The sequence below is a fragment of the Mus musculus genome, chromosome 13, assembly GCF_000001635.26.
Source record: "Mus musculus strain C57BL/6J chromosome 13, GRCm38.p6 C57BL/6J".
Lineage (NCBI taxonomy): Eukaryota > Metazoa > Chordata > Mammalia > Rodentia > Muridae > Mus > Mus musculus.
In genome coordinates this window covers 9158252-9176052 of record NC_000079.6, presented here as the reverse complement: position 1 = coordinate 9176052, position 17801 = coordinate 9158252, and the positions used below count along the sequence as shown (strand labels likewise).

At 43.8% G+C, this 17801-nt stretch overlaps 1 protein-coding gene across 6 annotated transcripts in view; it reads right to left on the bottom strand.

Annotated features, from left to right (window-relative positions):
• Positions 1 to 1601: 1601 nt before the first annotated feature.
• Positions 1602 to 17801, bottom strand: part of Larp4b (La ribonucleoprotein domain family, member 4B) — an 80799-nt gene continuing 64599 nt past the window's right edge. For 3 of the 6 annotated variants that reach the window (XM_006516476.3, XM_006516477.4, XM_011244253.3), the window contains 6 exons: positions 17251 to 17502; positions 11333 to 11378; positions 9572 to 9736; positions 7251 to 7375; positions 7047 to 7155; positions 1647 to 5401 (listed from right to left, as the gene is read on the bottom strand). In XM_006516476.3, the coding sequence (XP_006516539.1) occupies positions 5111 to 5401; positions 7047 to 7155; positions 7251 to 7375; positions 9572 to 9736; positions 11333 to 11378; positions 17251 to 17502 (988 nt within the window). In that variant the 3' untranslated portion in view covers positions 1647 to 5110. Of the gene's footprint in view, positions 5402 to 7046; positions 7156 to 7250; positions 7376 to 9571; positions 9737 to 11332; positions 11379 to 17250; positions 17503 to 17801 lie in introns of all 6 variants that reach the window. The other 3 variants (NM_172585.3, NM_001311117.1, XM_011244254.3) reach the window with 3 other exon arrangements.

Below are 17801 nucleotides of genomic sequence, written 5' to 3'. Positions count from 1 at the left end.
GAGGACAAGAAACTGCCGTAGATGACCCAACCCCGACCCCTTTTCGCTCAGTACCATTTGAGGGAGCCTTCCTATACTCAACAGATTACTCTATTAACACAGTATACCAGATTCCACCGCCTATAGCTTTCAGCTACTCAACAGAACCCTGGCCCCGGAGACTCTGGGGGCCCCTGTTGCAGGCTCTGCTCCTTTGGCCCTGGTTAGCCATCCTTTCTTCGCTCAGTACACTGTCCAGCCATGACCGTGTGCTTGAGACCACCATTCCGAGCGTGCACTGTTTTTCAGCTCTGACAAGAGGGCTCCCCCAGAACCCCACTTGTGAATACAGCCTCCCAACACCCTCGGCCCTGACCACCCTGCTAGCTCCACGAAGACAAGGCTCAGCTCATCTGGCCAAGCAACCTAAATGCTCTCTCATATTCATTCCTGAGGTCGCAGACTCTGAAGCAGTGGAAACTTGCTAGCCACCCTTTCTTTTCCGTTTCCTTCCTACGGCCCCCACCAAGGCAGGAAAAAGCCCACAGCCTTTCATTTAAGTAGGCTAACAGCTTACCTGGCTAGGAAGTGCTTGTATCCAGTCAGCTCTCCAGCGTTAACTTTATCAACTGCTTTTTAGAGTGACTTGGAAAAGAGAATCTTAACATTAAGATGTGGAGAGGGCAAAGAACGAGCTAGTTAATTTCAAACTTCTCTGTGTGCCAAACAAGGTTTAATCCTTGTCTTTTTCCTCTGGCCATAGAGAGCTCATATTGGTTCTTGGGCTGGTCTAGCCAGCTGATTATCAGACCTAGCCAACCCACGGGACTGTGATTATCAGTACAAATCACTAAACTCTGTTGAGGTTAGAACTTCATTACATTTTGTCAAGTGGCAAAGCACACCAAGGCACACACTCTCTCTCAACTTCTGAAGCCAGTGCTGTGTATAGATTCAGTATTTCAGCACCCTATGATGCTGCACACAGCATACAGAAGAGGAAGCAGGGCAGTGGGTCTCACGGACACAAGCCTGCCTTATGTCAGGGGCATACCTACCTGAGCCCGAGATGAGAAGCACAAGAGAAACTCTTGGAAATAACAGAAGATGGGTAAATTAAAAGGAACTGTGTCCCAGAAACCTAAATGAGATCCTAGATGGGCCCAGGTGTGTGTGTGTAGTTAGTGTGAGGTAATAAGGCGGGGGAAAGGGGCATCACAAAAATCACAAATCTGGGGAAAGAACACCACTGGCACACACCAGAAGCTGTGTGTGGTGGTACACACTTATTTTCAGCACTCTGAAGGCAGATCTGTGTTCCAGGCCAACCTGGTCTATACAACGAGTTACAGCAGGCCAATTGTCTGTCCCAAACCAAACCAAACCAACACTAGGGAATCCAAACAACAAGCAATGCCGGAGGTGGCTAGAGAGCTGCTCAGCGGTTAGGAGCACTTGCTGCTCTGGCAGAGGACGCCAACAGCCTGCACACTTCATCAGTCCTATGCTGTGGGTGGTCTGCTCAGGAGGGCTGGGTGACTTTAAAACCTTAAGTGTATGCTGTGGGCTTCTGTTTATCTTCTTCATGTACAGTGAAGGAAACAAAAAAATCTTTAAAAAAATGCATTCTTCAAGAAAATTTTAATTTAAAAGAATCAAAAGAAAAATTGAACAGTGCCTAAATCTTTATTTTTCATAAGCTACATTTTTTTCAAATTAGACAGTTTTACACAAAAATGACACAAAAGGAAACTTAAATCACCAATAGTTTACATGTAAGCTTGACTCCAGTCTTAATGAAAAGTAGAACAGAAACAGAAGCCCTCAGGCAAGCTTCCACTTGTTACACTCCCCGTCTGTGACTTGCAGCTGTTAGTTAGCACTCCTGGAATCTTCGATTGTCTGTTGCTTTCCGTATAACAGGCTACAAAGCACACAAACCCACAACTACAGCTCACTGAAGGGGACACAGAGACAGGTATGCACCATCAGTCGCCTGCTGTGACACACTGGACCAGTTTTTCAATATCAACTGCAGAAACCCTAATACAGCAATATAAGACTTTTTTTTCCTTTTTTTTTTTTGTCTTTTTTTCTTTTCTTTTTTTTTTCTTTTTTTTTTTGCCACCCACTAGTGGCAACCAGTGATGCAATGACAGGAGGGGTTCACAGAGACATCATGACACTGACTATGAGAGAGGAATCACTTGAAATTCCTGTCTGGTGAGGTGGGGCCAGATTCCTAGTCCGTATTTCCATATGGTAAGTAAGCATCATCACACAATTTTACAGGTTAAAAAGGTCCTTGTGACTGTGGTATCTCTGATTCTATACCTTGAGATACTGAAAGGAATGAGTAAACGTAAATAGATTATGAAAGCCACATACCACACTTGCTGGATGTGACATAGCAAGAGTCTGCATGCACCCTCAACAGCTTCCTATTTTGATAACTTCCTTTTTTTTCTGAGTGGAAAACCTCAAAGTGTTCAGGAAGTCTCTGTTTTGACATTATACAGCTATTTGGCATATCACCTTTGCTTCCTGAAAAACGAGTGCTTATAAAAATCACATCTGAGCAAGGCTTTAGTTCCTGATGCCAGGCTGTCACTGGCTAAGCAGTAATCAGTGTCCCACCTCGTGCATCTGCCCACCTGCCCTTGCGTGTGGCCACTGAGCTGTACACTTCCAGCCAGCAGACAGCAAGCACCTACAGCTTGGCTCTGCCACACAGGTTTCGTGCTGCAATGCTCAGCCTTGGGGAAAGGACTTCTCATTAAAAATCAAAGCTCCTCTGTGAGAGCACCCTTGGGGGTAAGGGGTGCTGACCATAATTTGGCCCCTCTTCCAGCAAAGATGTGATGTGAAGGGCCTGAGGCCTCAGGCTCGCCTTTCCAGATAGACAGTATCTGCTAGTGTGGGTTCAAGAGGCCAGCTGTTTTCTTCTTCTTCTTTCTTTCTTTCTTTTTTTTTTTTTTTTTTTTTGTCAGTGATCTGACATCTATAAGGAAATTCGTCCTATGTTCCTTTCACAGGCGTCTGAAACATCAGCACTGCGTATACTCCTATGTAACTGAATGACAGTTGCTCTGAAGGAAATGGTCACGTGCATCAGGCCATCTTTGCCTCTGGCAGGAAAAATCACTTAACAGAGTATAATTTTAATTAGCACATTCTGTTTTTTACTTTCATTGGAAGATCCTGCCAGTCTCTGCTCTCTATACTCTCCTTCAAAACCCTCACATATCACATATGATTAGTATGTACTTACATTCTTTTTAAGAGTATGAAAACATCCAAAGGCTTTCAATAAGACTTTCCATTTCCCTTTTGCAGCAAAGAGGCAAAATCAGTTCAACACACCAGTATAAGGGGAAAAAGAAAAACCTTAACAAATTAAAATAATACTCAAACCACAACATTTAGTTTATCTACATCAGCTCAACAGCAACATTTATAATATATCAATAATTTTTATCAGATTCTTCTCTGTAGGGTACCTTTCTCATATGTTCTGATTATTTACACTGTACAAGCAGAGCACACTCCCAAGTGCACAGATTTAACACAGTAGCGACTATTTGCATTTACAGGACTTTTCAACAATCTGAAAAAAGATCAACTGTTGAAGATCTGTAGGTATGTTACAAAAACCACTGGAGTTCTTGTACAACAGTATGCGTTCTCAGCAAAACCAACACCAGGAGATCCGCATGGCAACTGAGTAACCGATCCACTCCCGCCAACCCAGGGGCAGGTCTCCGTGAGCTCTAAGCTGTCTTATACAAAAGTTAAGGCAAAGTCATTTTCAAGTTTAAATAAAATTCAAGTCTTTAAATATTGGATGGAAATAATTTTTTTCCTTAGAAAAAAAAAAAGAAAAAAGAAACCAAAACAACCTTCAGTCTCATTAAATAGCATTTTGTGGAATAAGCTGTATGGTTACATATAGCAGGAAATAGTTTAATGTCTGCTGCTTAGAATACTTAAAGAAAAATCTTAGGCGTTTTAAAACAAAATAATTTATCTGTAACTTTATTATGAACTTGCTAACTTGACTGCACTCTCGCTCCTCAGAAGTGCAGCTTCTGAAACAATCAAGAAAACCCTCGTCCTGGAGGTAAAAGAGCAAGGACTCTGTCCTCGCAAGCCAGAGGGGACCACCGACAGCACTCTCTCACGGCTAGGTACTTCTAAATCCACGTGCTGATGCAGAGGGACAAGAAGACATCCACACAGAGCTGGCTAAGACACGACTCTCCAGAGTGTGGGGGACACAGAGAGAGCATGGAGGATGAGAGCCAGGTAGCCACTCACTCACAGGGACACACATCGTGTACAACTTCTGACATCAGTGGGCAGCAGCAGTTTCTAATTCCATCTAGGTTCTATTCACAATGTGCTTTGAATTTATTTTACATAGTAGCCACTTGGAACTGGAGTGAGAGGCTGGTTACTTGCTCGCAGGACATCAAAACTCAAAGGTTTCAGGTCTTTCTAGGGTGCTCTTTGCAGGTTCTGCCCACTAGATCAAAAAAGAACTGTATGTACATCTGTATCTTGTTTTAAAGCTAGAGTTACCTGTTGCTAAGGGTTTAGATGAAAACACAGCTCCTATGCCAGTCTGTCAGTGTCCTGACATGCCAGTCCCTTGCTCTGTGAGGCCAAGGCTGCCCCTGCCCCTGCCATCAGCCCCCATCCATCTGCTGGACACCCTACCAATGCGCACTTGTAGACCAACTATTAAAAAAAAAAAAAAAGGAAGTAGCAGAGTTCCCTTAATTTAGAAAAACTCATTATAGCTTTGCACTCAGAGCCACGTGGAGGCTTAATAAAAAATATCCATTTGTTAGGATAAATACATTTTCTATCCTGAAAACACCAGACTTCTGTATCACCTCCAGTTAAGCACCAACCTAAAATAAGGTTTATATTATATAATTAAATCCTGAAAAATACATTTTTTTTTCCAAGAGGGGGAATATCCGACTCACAGAAGGAAGTAACTTGCAGGTATCCCACGGGCCCCACAGACACTGCAAGCTCCTAACCAGCGGCTCATTCCGTACTGAGTGGGAGAGCTTCTCACGGTGGGTACAGCTCTTCCAGAGCCCTCGCAGGCACGCAGCTCTCACTGAGGAGACTTGGGAGGCGTGTTCTGTTCCTTGCTCAGGCGTTTCCCGGCAGCTGGAGGAGAGGCTCGGCGCCCAGGCTGCCTCCTCTGATCCTTGGGGACTCCAGGCGTGGACTTAAGGGCAGGGGGCTCTCGGTGTCTCTCGACAGGCTCAGACAGCTGCTTCTCCTCCTTCCCACAGGCGACAGTGCTTGGCTTTTGTTCTTTTGGGGGTTGCAATGGAGAGGAGGAAGAAGGGTCTTTACTCGTTCTCTGACAAATCTCTGCATAACTGGGCTTTCTCAATTCCTGGAAACATAGAATATGGGGTTATGTATACAAAATATCAGGGATGGAAGCTCTTTCAGGGAAGAAGTTATATAAGATAAAGTTTTTGTTTTAATTACAATTTCATCTTCATGGGTATTTTTACTTTTAAGAGATTCATAAAATTCAAGAGCAACTTCTGGCATGTCTATGGCAGCTAGTGATCAGCATCAAAGCTAACGCCTCTAGAGCTTGTGGACACGAGTACAGTATCAAAAATTCACTCTGTGAGGAAAAAAGTTATTGGTATACTTGTAGGATGTGGTGATGGACTATGTCACAGAGTTGAAATTACTGCAGAAGGAAGAATAATTACTAAATAGGGACATTGTAACAATACTGCTTCCTGAAGCACAAATGCAGTCTCTTGACTTATGTTAGATTTAAATAATTTGAAAATACACATCCATTTTTCTAAGCTAATCATGGTTGTCTTGGAAAAAAAAAAACACTAAGTTTTAAAGACTAAAAAACCCAGATGTCTCTGATCTTAAAGACACCGCTCCCTTTCCTTGTAGTCCAGTTTCCCTCTGAAGATGCTATAGAGATGCCTCTCTAGAACAGCCAGCAGCCATAAAGGCACAACAATAAAATGGGGACCAACACAAAGCCTTAAAGCATTCTTGAGAAACATGGAAGCCTATGAGGCTCAAGGGAAAAACAAAGATGCAAACCCTGGCCCCTCTTCGTTTGATCTAAGTCAGGACCAGTGCAAGTGCTATGCTTACACAGAGAGCAGGCGGGGACAGTGTGACACAGCGGTCAGGTCGTGAGATGGCTTCACTCCCGATCCTCCACATGGAGCATTACTGCAGAGCCGTAGCTGGTTTGGCACTTACACAGACTTGTGGAATTCAATCTTCCTACTTCTGCCTCCCAAGTATAGAGATGCCAGATCATCAAGGGCAGGAACTCCTGCCTCACTGTGCATCCCTGGCTGGCTGAAACTTGCTATGTAGATCACAGGACTCAAATTTGCAGTTATCTCTCTGCCCCATCTCCCAAGCATTGGACCTAAGGGCCTAAGCCAACAGAGCTGGCAGAGTCACTGGGACACATAAGCAGGGCAACAGGACAGCGTGTTGCTCTTTATGCCATTCTGCTTCATTCCATCCCTTACCCTGTTTTCCTTTTATTCTTCTCTCATATATTACATACTGACCTTAGTCTTCCCTCCCTCAAAGGATGAAGAAGCCGTGAACCACCCATGCCCCTCCTCTAGACCCCCCACCCCACAATCTGTCTAAGCCTTTGAAGCAGACAAACTTTTGTTGTTGCTGTGTTTTTCTCCGTGTAGCCCTCCCTGGCTGTCCTGAAATCTGTTCTGTAGACCAGGCTGACCTTAAACTCAGAAATCCACCTGCATCTGCCTCTAGAGTATCTAGATTAAAGGTATACGTGTACCACCACTACCCAGCTAATCATTTCATATGTACAACACACACACTAAATACAGAGGTCACCAAACTCCATACAGGACAGAGTTGGGACCTTGTTACTATCTGAAATAGAAGACCTCAGTGAACTCATACAGAGAAATGAAGGCACACACTACTGAAAGCCCATCGTCAGAGTCAGGACACACACGGGATGCCTGAGTGCTGTGGAGGGCAGGCAAGGCACTTACTGTTGCTGCTCCATTCACCTGCACGGATTTACATGCAGTTGTAGTAGGGGTAGAAGGGAGTCTGTCCACACTCTGAGTTTCCCTCTGCTTTTCTGCCACCTTGGGATCCCTGTGAAAATGCCATCTGGTTTAAGAACCACACTTAATATTACAGAGCACTTAAACTTGTACCTGGCAGAGGGCTGGCAGAATACTGATACTCACTCAGGTAAATGGACCGGGGAAGGGGAACGTTCAAATGCTGCCGACACAGCACAGGGCGCTGGCACGGAGGGCTCTCTGGGTCCCACTACAGGAACAGTGTTTGTGCTTGCATCTGTACTGAGGTTCTGAAAACCGTTAAAGTAGTATTTAGCAATTGTCATATCTTTGCCCAAGAAGTTAAGGGTCCAACCACGGCAATCTCTAACCCATCTTTGGAGACTGCTTCCTAACCCCTACGATTGATGCCGACTGGTGTATCCATACTCCAAGCAAACAAAACAATGGCATGTTACCAACAACTGTCAAGTCACAGCAGAGACACAGGAGAAGCCTCCAGCAAACATAATGACATTTTGAGTCTGTCATTGGCTGCACAGCACTCAGCCTTTTTGCTCCCAGCAGATGCATTATAATTACCCGTAAGTTTGTCTTTTCAAGTGAAGAGCTTCCAAACACACCTTACTCATCTGACATATCAGGGATCTGACATATCAGCTGGGGTGGAATTACCAAGTTACACTATGATTCACACTTGTAACTAATACAAAACAAAGACTGACATATCCATGCTTACATAAATCTGAGTGCCCAGTGGTGGGAGGTAGATACCCACAGGAGCTCTCATGAGAATCCACAAACCACCCTTAGAAGCAGGTGTACAAAAGTGCTTTATCCAATTTAATAGGCAAGGTCACTAAGGTAAGACCTGAGTGAATCAGACATTACCCCATCAACGAGTTGCTTAGTGGAGCCGTGATTCATACAAGTGTACACATGGTGTGTCATTAACCCAGCATGTGATTTTAGGGCAAGTTAAGTAATTGGCTACAAGTTTAAATACAAAAAGACAAAATTTACTAACTGCTTTTCTCTTCAAAGAAGGTGTAAGTTCAAAGGTTAAAAAAAAAGTTGCTGGAATAGAGTAGCTGGAACTTCAGCTTTGGGAGAACGGAACAATTTATACTTTTGCCGGGGAGGGGGCTGAGGGGGGGGGGGGAGTATGGGAGGGGGACAGAGGTTCTGCTGGATTGAGAACAAGTGAAAGAAACCTAACACAAGGAAGCTAATGGCTTTCTATTTGTAAAAGCATGCTCAGATTCATCGTGTGTTAAACACTGACTAACACAGATACATATGGCACTTTGCAAAGAGTCATAAATCCAGGTCAAGCACGGAGGGGCTAGGTGGCCTATTGTCCCAAGTCCTCTGCAGTTTCTGCAGACATATCACCACTGGCAGCAGTGAAGACTGTGTAACTTGGCCACAGAGTCAAGAACAGCCTTTCAGAAAGCAATAATTGTTTCTTTAAACAGGGCTTTCCACAGAAACTGAAGTACATTCCGAGCAGCAGCTGTCTTTGGAGCTAGGAGGCCTACTATTACTCTCTTATTTATTACTAAGGGAGGAGGACATGCTTGAAAACAAGACTCCATGACTGCTGAAATGATCATTTTCTGTTTTATAAGCCAACTGGAAATTATTAGGTGAATGTTAAGACTTACACTGTCCAAGACATCTCAACTCTAACATGTAACCCTTACTAGAAAAGTTAGGATCTTGGGAAACTCAGTGTCCATGCTAAAAACAGTGGCAATTACTATCCCAATCTGAGATTCAACTTTTACCTGACCTTAATCTCAAGTTACTATAGCAAAGTCATCTGGCCTAGTAACTATGGCAGCCGCTACTGTGGCTCTAAACTCTGTAGTAGAGTGGTGTCCCGCCCTCTAATGAAAAGACACATGTGCTATCTGATGTACAGCCATAGTTTACCATGCAGCAGGAGGGATGTATTCTACAGCCCCCCACTGTGTGTACCCCTAGCACTTAGCCATACCTTAGTAATTGGGCAGAAAGTAATTTCTCTACATGTCCCACAGTCTTCAAACACTGACCCTGGCAGAGGGACAAATCCCATTTCCAGCCTGCTAGCTAAGTGTCCTTCAAAGGCAGGCCTGGAAAGGGATCTCCTGAGATGAGGACTGTAGTGAAAGACCACGATGCAGCCCAGAGTTTACCTGAAGCCACTACACTACAGCAGAGCGAGCCTAAGCTTCTTCCTACGTGCACTACGTAGATTACCACAAGTCTTATTTCTGCTCTAATTCAGACTTATGGGTCTAGGCATCTGTACAGCACAGGCTTCAACGGCAACCCCAGCAGATGGCAAGGAAAGGCTGGCTTGAGCTGGCTCCAAGGATAAACAGCTATCACCCCAACCTCACCCCCCCCCCACTTTCTAATGTGTGCAAAAGACCTGGGTCAAGTCCTGGTACAAATCAGTGCCTAGAAAACATCAGCAACTGTAACACATAGCTTACTCTTTCTTTTGAAGATCCTATGATCAAGCTGGAAAGCCTGTTTTCAAACAAGTCCTCTGTCTTCAAATTGCCTGCAGCTCCAGGTAATGGGGGGAAGTTGGACAGTCCCAGTTCGAAGCTCGGTGATGGAGGCTTTGGTGGTGTTGGAGACTGCGTCTGACTGCTCTGCAACACAGCAGCACCCCGTAAGGTCACACAAGTGTGAAGTGACAAGGGTAGAAAGCAAGTCAAAGAATCTTCCAACTTTCACACCCGCCCCAAAATTTATAAATGTTGCACAAATAATTCCTAGGGTCCAACTAACTTGAAACTTAGGCCACCATGATAAACTGTAAGCAGAGTCTAGAAAACAATAACGTCAGAGTTCAAATGTAAACAGTAGGCCAGTGTGAGGGTACAGTGGCCAAAAGTCTGCTGCTAAGCCTGAGGACCTAAACTTAACCCCTGGGAACCACACAGTACAAAGAAAAAAAGAAACTACTCATACAAGTTGTCCTTTGACCTTCATATATGGGCCAAACATGTGAGCTGTGCATATTCACACGTGCAAACACACACACACACACACACACACACACACACACACACACACACACACACACTTACAAAATTCCAAAGATAAGCAGGTTACAAGATGTAATACATCTAAGGTGACAAACCAAACAGAGGCTGTACTGATAACCTTTCAGCTCAAGTTCACCCAGCTATGAGCCCTTACAACCACTCTCTTGGTAGCCTTCTTGGTGATCAGATCAAATGTGATCTCACAGAGCTTGTTGAAAAGTAACCCATACCTCAGTGGCTCCAATATGTCAATAAGAGAGAAGCCAGAAAGTGCTTCCTGCTGAGGAAAGGATGATAGTTCTCTACTAATGGGAAGAAAGACATCCACACCCCTAGGTTGCTAAGATCTATGGTACAAACGAAGCCTCTGCTCACAGTGCTGCAGAGGGAAGACAGGCTCATGCTAGCTTGGCTACTGCATCTAACATCCAAACAAACTTGATGTTTCCTATTAGCCAAGGTTTCAGCATGCACTCTCCAGTCTTAGATGCTTCCCAGTGGTTGGGAGGAGAGCTCTTGCTTAAAATCCCACTATAGTTACCCACTGAGGACCTTTTCTGAACAACATATAGACCAAACCATTCATAAAAGTGAACTCGTACCTGAGTTGTTCACAGCACCTTTGTTTACATATTAAAGAAGCACACCATAAACCAGTCATCAGTATTCCTAAAAACTCCACAATCCTTTCTTAATTAGGCCAAACATGTCAGTTACAGTTTAATGATATCACTTTTTAAGTTCTTTGCTCTGTTCCTCCTCATATCTCAGTCTTAATCCACTTAATTAGTGCTCATGTTTGCTATCTTATATTTAAATGTCTTAGAAAGATATCCCTTTGGGGATAAGAGATGGTTCTGTAAGTAAGATTGCTTGCTCTGCAAACATGAGGACCTGAGTTTAAATCCCTGGAACTCATGTAAAAAGATAAATGTAGCTGGATGTCTGGAGCCCTAGCATTGACGGGATAATCAAAGGAGCTCACTGGCAACCAACCTACCTGAAACAGGGGGCTTCCAGTTCAATAAGAGACTATCTAAAAACAATAAGGTTGAGAGTGATAGATACCTGAAGTCTCCTTTTGGCTCTTATGTATTCCAGTGGATGGGTTCATACATTAGTGAGCTTGTGTGTGTGAGTACACACACACACATATACACACACACACACACACACACACACTCTATATATACTTACTGTAAACTTCTCTTCTCTTTTCTTCCGATAGCCAAAGGAATTTTTCCTAGAAGAAAGCAAAAGACCATTATTTTTCCCCTCACTTGAAAAATTTGCAAAGCTTATGTTTGGTTCATGTATACAAAGCAGCATGCACCAACTCAACCAGTCTTTAATATGTTTAATCTTTCATGAATAAATTCGGATTCTAAAAGTCAGCTTTTAAAAGCACAGTGAGAGGCGAGGCATTGCAGCACACGCCTGCAGGTCTAGTACTGGGGTGGCCGAGGCAGGAGGCTGGCAAGCTTATGGTCAGCCTGTATCATATAACAAAATGGTCTTATGGTCTTAAATAAAAGTACAAACAAATCAAAATGTTGAAAGGAAATCATTAAGTTAGATATCCAGAAAGATAAGAGAAAAATAGTTATTCTTAGTAGCTACTAGCTACTTAGAATTTCTAAGATTTGAATGTTTAAATCCCTTCAGCTGGAATGACAAGATATATATAACAGAAAATCTAACACTAAACTATATTAGGTGAGCTATTTAAAACATGAGTAAAAAAAACTATAATTATTCCTTACTGCAAAAGCCACATTAAGAACCTCTGAAACCTTAAGAGGTCCCTAAAGTTCAAGCTTGCCTTCCCATCAACAGCAGCCAGACCCTGGGCAGAAAGGCTGAAAGTCTGTGCCCTGCAGCTCCACAGTGAGCCGCTGCATCAAGATTTATAGCATCCTGGATGAGTTTGTGTTGCCTAACAAGACACACATGACTTCCAACTTGTAATTTTATTTTTACTTTTTATCTCTTCTATTATTTCAATTGAACACACTCCCCAAAGGAGATTCATTATATAAACATAAAGAGAAAAAAATGGTTTTCCTAAAGTATTTTTATTAGAATAATAAGCTTGAGGACTGCTCTACAGACCCTCTGGTTAGCTTAGTAGGGGCTAAATGCCTGAGGAGAGATGAGCTATGTGCCACAAAGGTGGGCATGAGCAGCAACCTGTAGGAATAGGTCCCTTGGTCCCAGTGACCAGGTCTTTGGGCACGTGGGTCCATTGTGAGCACCTGTGTTACGCTGCTGCCTCAAGATACCATAAAGGCTCATCACTGGGCTGGCTTCCCTCAGGTATGTGTGTAGCAATACCAATGCTGCCTGACAAGTGTCTTCCTGCCAGTCTATGGCCTCCCACAAAAAATATTACTGCCTTCAGAGCACCTTGATAGCCCACTAGGAATGTACTGAATTCTGTAATGGCAGGATGTCCTGGAACACGTTATCTGTGCCCATCCCTCACAAAGTGATTGCAAAGTAAAGACACAGCCAGAGGCCACAGCCCACAGGGGACAGGCAAGGAGACAGTCCTGGCACCACTCAATCGGCAACTGGATTCTGGGAACGCTCATGTTTTGGACCCCACACATGGGCAATGCTTCTCTCTGTGAGCTAACAGAGCTTCACAATGCCAATCAGCGCCTGGCGTTTGGAGTTTTTTACTATATTGACCTTGGCATGCACAAGGGTAGCAGATACACGACGGAAGCCTTGAAGATGCTATGGGAGCCTCTCAGTGCTTCAGACCAACAGAAAAAGTTAATGGGTAACAAGTCCTCTGAAAAGCAGTGGGAGGGAGATCTGTGAGCTCAGTGGAAGAGCAAGTGTTTCAGGAAGGAAGATCTAGATCACCCCTCCTGCTTCTGAATACACCCTTGGACATGGCCATATGATGCAATAAGAAGGAAGCTACACATTAATCCTGGTTCCATTGGTCCATAGCTCAAAAACAAGGACTGAAAGTTACATCCATTCATGTTAGTAAAGTGAACCTACTAGCTTCTCTCAAGTTTCACTGGAAGTGTTAAGATCTTACTTAGGAACGTTAACTCTTCAGTTGAGAAACAGTAAGAATCGCCATCATCTGTCTTGTAGAAGCATAAACCTGTCCCAAGCTACTTGGAAGTTCAAATACTATTGGGAGACTAACAGTGACTATGTCACCGAAGAAGTAGAGCATACTGCTTAACAAGATGTCTTCCAGGCTCGGCCTACCTCTTTTTTTCACTTTGTAAGGTGGCAAGGATTCTGCAAACACTGCTTTTCCTCTGACAGAAGCTCTGCTAAGCTTTCATTACCAAGTTCTGGAAGAACATAGGAAATTTACCCTTCAGCTTACAATCTTTTTACACTGTACCTGTTGGACCCAGAAGGTCTGTTGCCCAGACTCCCTTCTCTCGAGATTCTAGTCTTTAAGAATCTCAAACATGATCCTTGGCTGCCACCTGATGTCACTGTGTTACTCACTCAATGCTACCCTTTTGACTTTTCAGGCTCCAATAACCCATTTGGTATAAAATGGCTGGAAGAGCTTTCTTCCTTGATGACTCACAGGCCATTGTTAGTTCTATTAAGCCATGGTGCCTGTGGCCTGTCTCACAGTAGCTTCAAGATGCTGCCACCATCACTGAAGACAGGAGTTGCTGCTTCCAAATCCGTCAAACTGCACTGAAAGCCAAGAGATCCTCTCCTCCTGTTCCATGCTGTCCTTCACGCATGGTTATGAGCATTTACAGGTAGCAGCCCCAGCCAAGCAGGAATTTCCATGCTATTTCCCCTATGTCACTCACTTACTGTGTCTTTGTGCCACACTTTAAAAGTCAGCAATATTTCTAACTTTATTGTGTATTTTGTGGTAGTCTGAGTTTTAAGATTACCACTGCAACTGCTCTGGGATGTCAAGAGCTTCACCTATGTAAGATGGTGAACTTAACAGATGAATATGTGGTCTGAAACTTTACTGACCAGCTTTATATTTCCCTATTCCCTGGGGTACAACAATATTGAAATGAATTGTGCAATGCCTTACAAGTGTTTAAGTGAAAAGAAGAGCCATATGTCTTTCTCTTTAAAATCTAGAAATGATTGAGCTAAGTGGAGAAGGCACATCACAGCAGAGAGACGCTGAATAGCCATCACACATCAGCCAGTGAATCCATGAGTAACAGGAGAGCCAACTGGCCTTCCTGCTGACAGAAGACATTCCAGTGACCCAGACAAAAGGCCAAATGAGCCACAATATTCCCAGATGGCTATGGGAATGATGTGTAACAAGGCTCCCTCTTTTCAGTCCTGTGGGAGTGAGAGAGGCAAGGAAGTTGTACATGCTGACAGAGGTTGGCATGTGACGCACAGGAAAGAAGTATCCCCCCTGACACCAGAGCACAGGTGAAGTAGCAGGCTCTGAGGCAGAGGATGCAGAGAGGTAGCCAGAAGACCCAGCTACCAGCACACACAAGAGGGTTCACCTAAGTCAAACAGCTTCCCATTGAAGGAAGATACAATTTAGGACATGCCAGCTACAGAAGTCAATGCCCAGCACTGAAGCTTTTAATGGTCCAGCTGACTCTCCACCAGGGACTACTGTAGCTTCTGACTATTATGACATGGTTACTCAATGTTTTAAGCAAGTACCGAAAATGTATTATTAAGAGTAAATCATTCTTTTCAGATTACTATTGTTTGTTGACAATGCACCTGGCCATCCAAAAGCTCTATGGAAACAGATTAATAACATGTTAAAAACAAAAACCAAAAAACAACCTAACAACATGCATTCTGCAGTCATGGGCCGAAAAATAATTTTAACTTTTGGGCTTTAGTGTTCAATAAATGGACTTCATAGGAACTGGGTAGATGATGGTCAGTCAGAAAATGCTTGATGCCCAATCATTAAGACCTGAGCTTCAGCCACAGAACCCGTATTTTAAAAACCATGCACTGGAGCTAGGGAGATGGTTTTTGTAAATTGCATGAGGCCCTGAGTTTGAATCTCAGGATGCATAAAAGCCAGGTGCAATGGCTCTGCCTGTAACCCCAGTATACACAGGGAGCAACAGGCAGATCCCTGGAGCTCATTAGCCTGCAAAGGTTGCCAAAGTGTCAGCTCCAGGTTTAGTCACAGACAAAGGTGGAGAGTGAGAGAGGAAGATTGTCTCTGGCCTCTATGTGCATCACCCAAAGATGTATATCTGTACATACGTAAGAACATTAGAGGCACGGACCCTCTAAAATAAAAATGCCAAGTGGTTATGTTTACAATCCTGGTATTGGGGTATTTGGGACAAGGGAAGCCCTGTAGTCAACCAGCCTGGCCTAAACTGGTGAGCTCCAGTTAAATGAGAGAAATTGTCCTCAAAATGAAGGGACATGGGACAAGAGCAAGACCCAAAGTTGATAAACATAATACACATAGCCTTCCCCAACACACACACACAAAACAGTCGTAGACAACAGCAATCCTCTGAAAGAGAAAGTCAACTGAGCGCCTTTGGAAAGGCCCAGCGTCTCAGGTGCTGCTAAAACGCCTGCGGTTGGTGAGAGGCCGTCGGAGGGCAACAGTGATGGATGGATGGGGGTTTCATGGGAGGAAGTGACTTCGGAGCTCTGGAAGCAGGATGAGATCTGAGATCAGCCGGCTTCACGATCCTCCTAACTGTACTTATCCACCCTTCAATAGTTTAGGGAGCTGCTTCGTACAGATCAGCAAAAATATGGTTTCTGAGATAGAGCTACTAATGACTCAGGTCTTCCAGTGGTATGGATGGACAACAAAAGGTTAAGACTACCACTGGGCGATTAGGCAGTAGCAGGGGGTGAGATCTGTGAGTAAAATAAACAGCAGCATATGCTTTTAAAACAAAGAAACTAGACAGCACTGTCTTAGTCTTGGGTATCGCACACCTATCCTAACCTTCAACACTTTGAATCACCCAGCACACTAAACAAAAGCCTGTGTGGCTTGCTTTGCCACGATACCTGCTTTATCGTGCTGCTTTAGACCAACACCTGCTGCACCTCAGAGGTGTGCCTTTGGTCTGACTCTGTACCAAGGAAGAGGAATCAACAGTCTTGAGTTTCAGTTTTTCATTAATCATGCTGCATAAGTATGTGTGGAAAGCTTAAGAGTTTTTTCATTTAAACATTTCAAAATAGGTAAAAAGAAAAAGCCTAGGCAGGCTGAAGTTTTGCTTAGCATTTGTTAGAGGAAAATCCTGACAGGCTTCATCGCATTAGCAACAGGCCTAGTTAACACGGGGCAGGGCGCAGACCCTGAGGCCGCCTGTTTCTTTCCTAATCTCACTTCTTTAGAGGAAGTATAAACGGCAGGAGAAGAGACGGTGAGCAAAAAGGAAGCTGCATTAGAGGCTACAGGAAGAAGTACAGTCGCTTACACTCAGTGTATGGAAATCACCCTAGATAATGACAACACACATCAAGACTCCAAGAACTACTTGCTCAAGAATGGAAATAATGTGGCAATAGGAATTGCTCTATAAGAGCAGCTTTTGTTTCTAATTACATTTAGTAGAAACGGAATTTAAATGCTGGCGTGTGTGGCTATGTGACTCACATCTGTCTACTATATCCCAATGCCAGCTCCAGTCCGGTTTCTTTAATTTGTGTGGAGTACTAGGCAGAGCCAGGACCTGTTTATGCTAGGCATGCACTCCACAGCTGAGCCGCATGCCCAGTCCTTCTTACTACCAGCCCTAAAGAAAGCAAGGCCAGGAACCCACGAGACACACCTTAGAGCCCAAGTCTGTGCAGGGCAGTGACCTCGAGGGCCAGGGCTAACTGCTAAGGTGAAACTGTATGCAGGAAGAGCAGGTTAGAAACTGTACAGCTCCTAAAATACCAGCTTAGTTTTATGAAAGAAAATGTCATTCGTTTAAGAAAAAAACAAAAAACAAAACAAAACAAAAAAAACCCTGACTATCCTGAGGAATTAAGGAAAACATTGTATAGCCTTCTATTTGATTTTTCTGAAGTGTATTACGATATAATTATAAAAATCTAAGTTGAAACTTAAAATATTAATAGTTCATGATCCGTACATGATATCTGTTTGACAAAATATGTGAGTGACTTACCTTCCTCTCCCTAAACCAGGAGAGGATTCAAGACTACTTGGCTCCACACGCCCAGTTCCAATCTCTCTCTTGGCATAAGCTGAAGGGTTTTGTATTCGTGTTCTAGTTTGCCCTGCTTGCCTCGTCTGTGGGCTCCGGACACCATTAATTAATCGATCTGCAGTGAAGTTAAATATTGAAGGACTTTCTAGCAGCCCAGGCCCTCTCTCTGTACTAGGAATCGCATGGCGCAGATGAGACTTACTAGGATTCCTGCAAATGAGATGTTTGTATATGCTGAGTTATAAAGCAATCAAGGAGTATAGAATGAACATGCTAATGTGAACTATGTATGTCAAGATCTGCTTCCTACTGAATAAACACACGGTAAACGCTTCCCCCAAAGCCTTCTCTGAGGAGAATCTCCTCCTCACTGCTGGCATCCATTGGGGGCTTCCTTTAGATTACAGTTTTTAGTACCAGGCAGTCTCATCGCTGATGAGCATTGAGTGGTTACACACATCTCTTATTACAGACAATCTGGAACACCGCAACATGAAGTTCATGAGCAC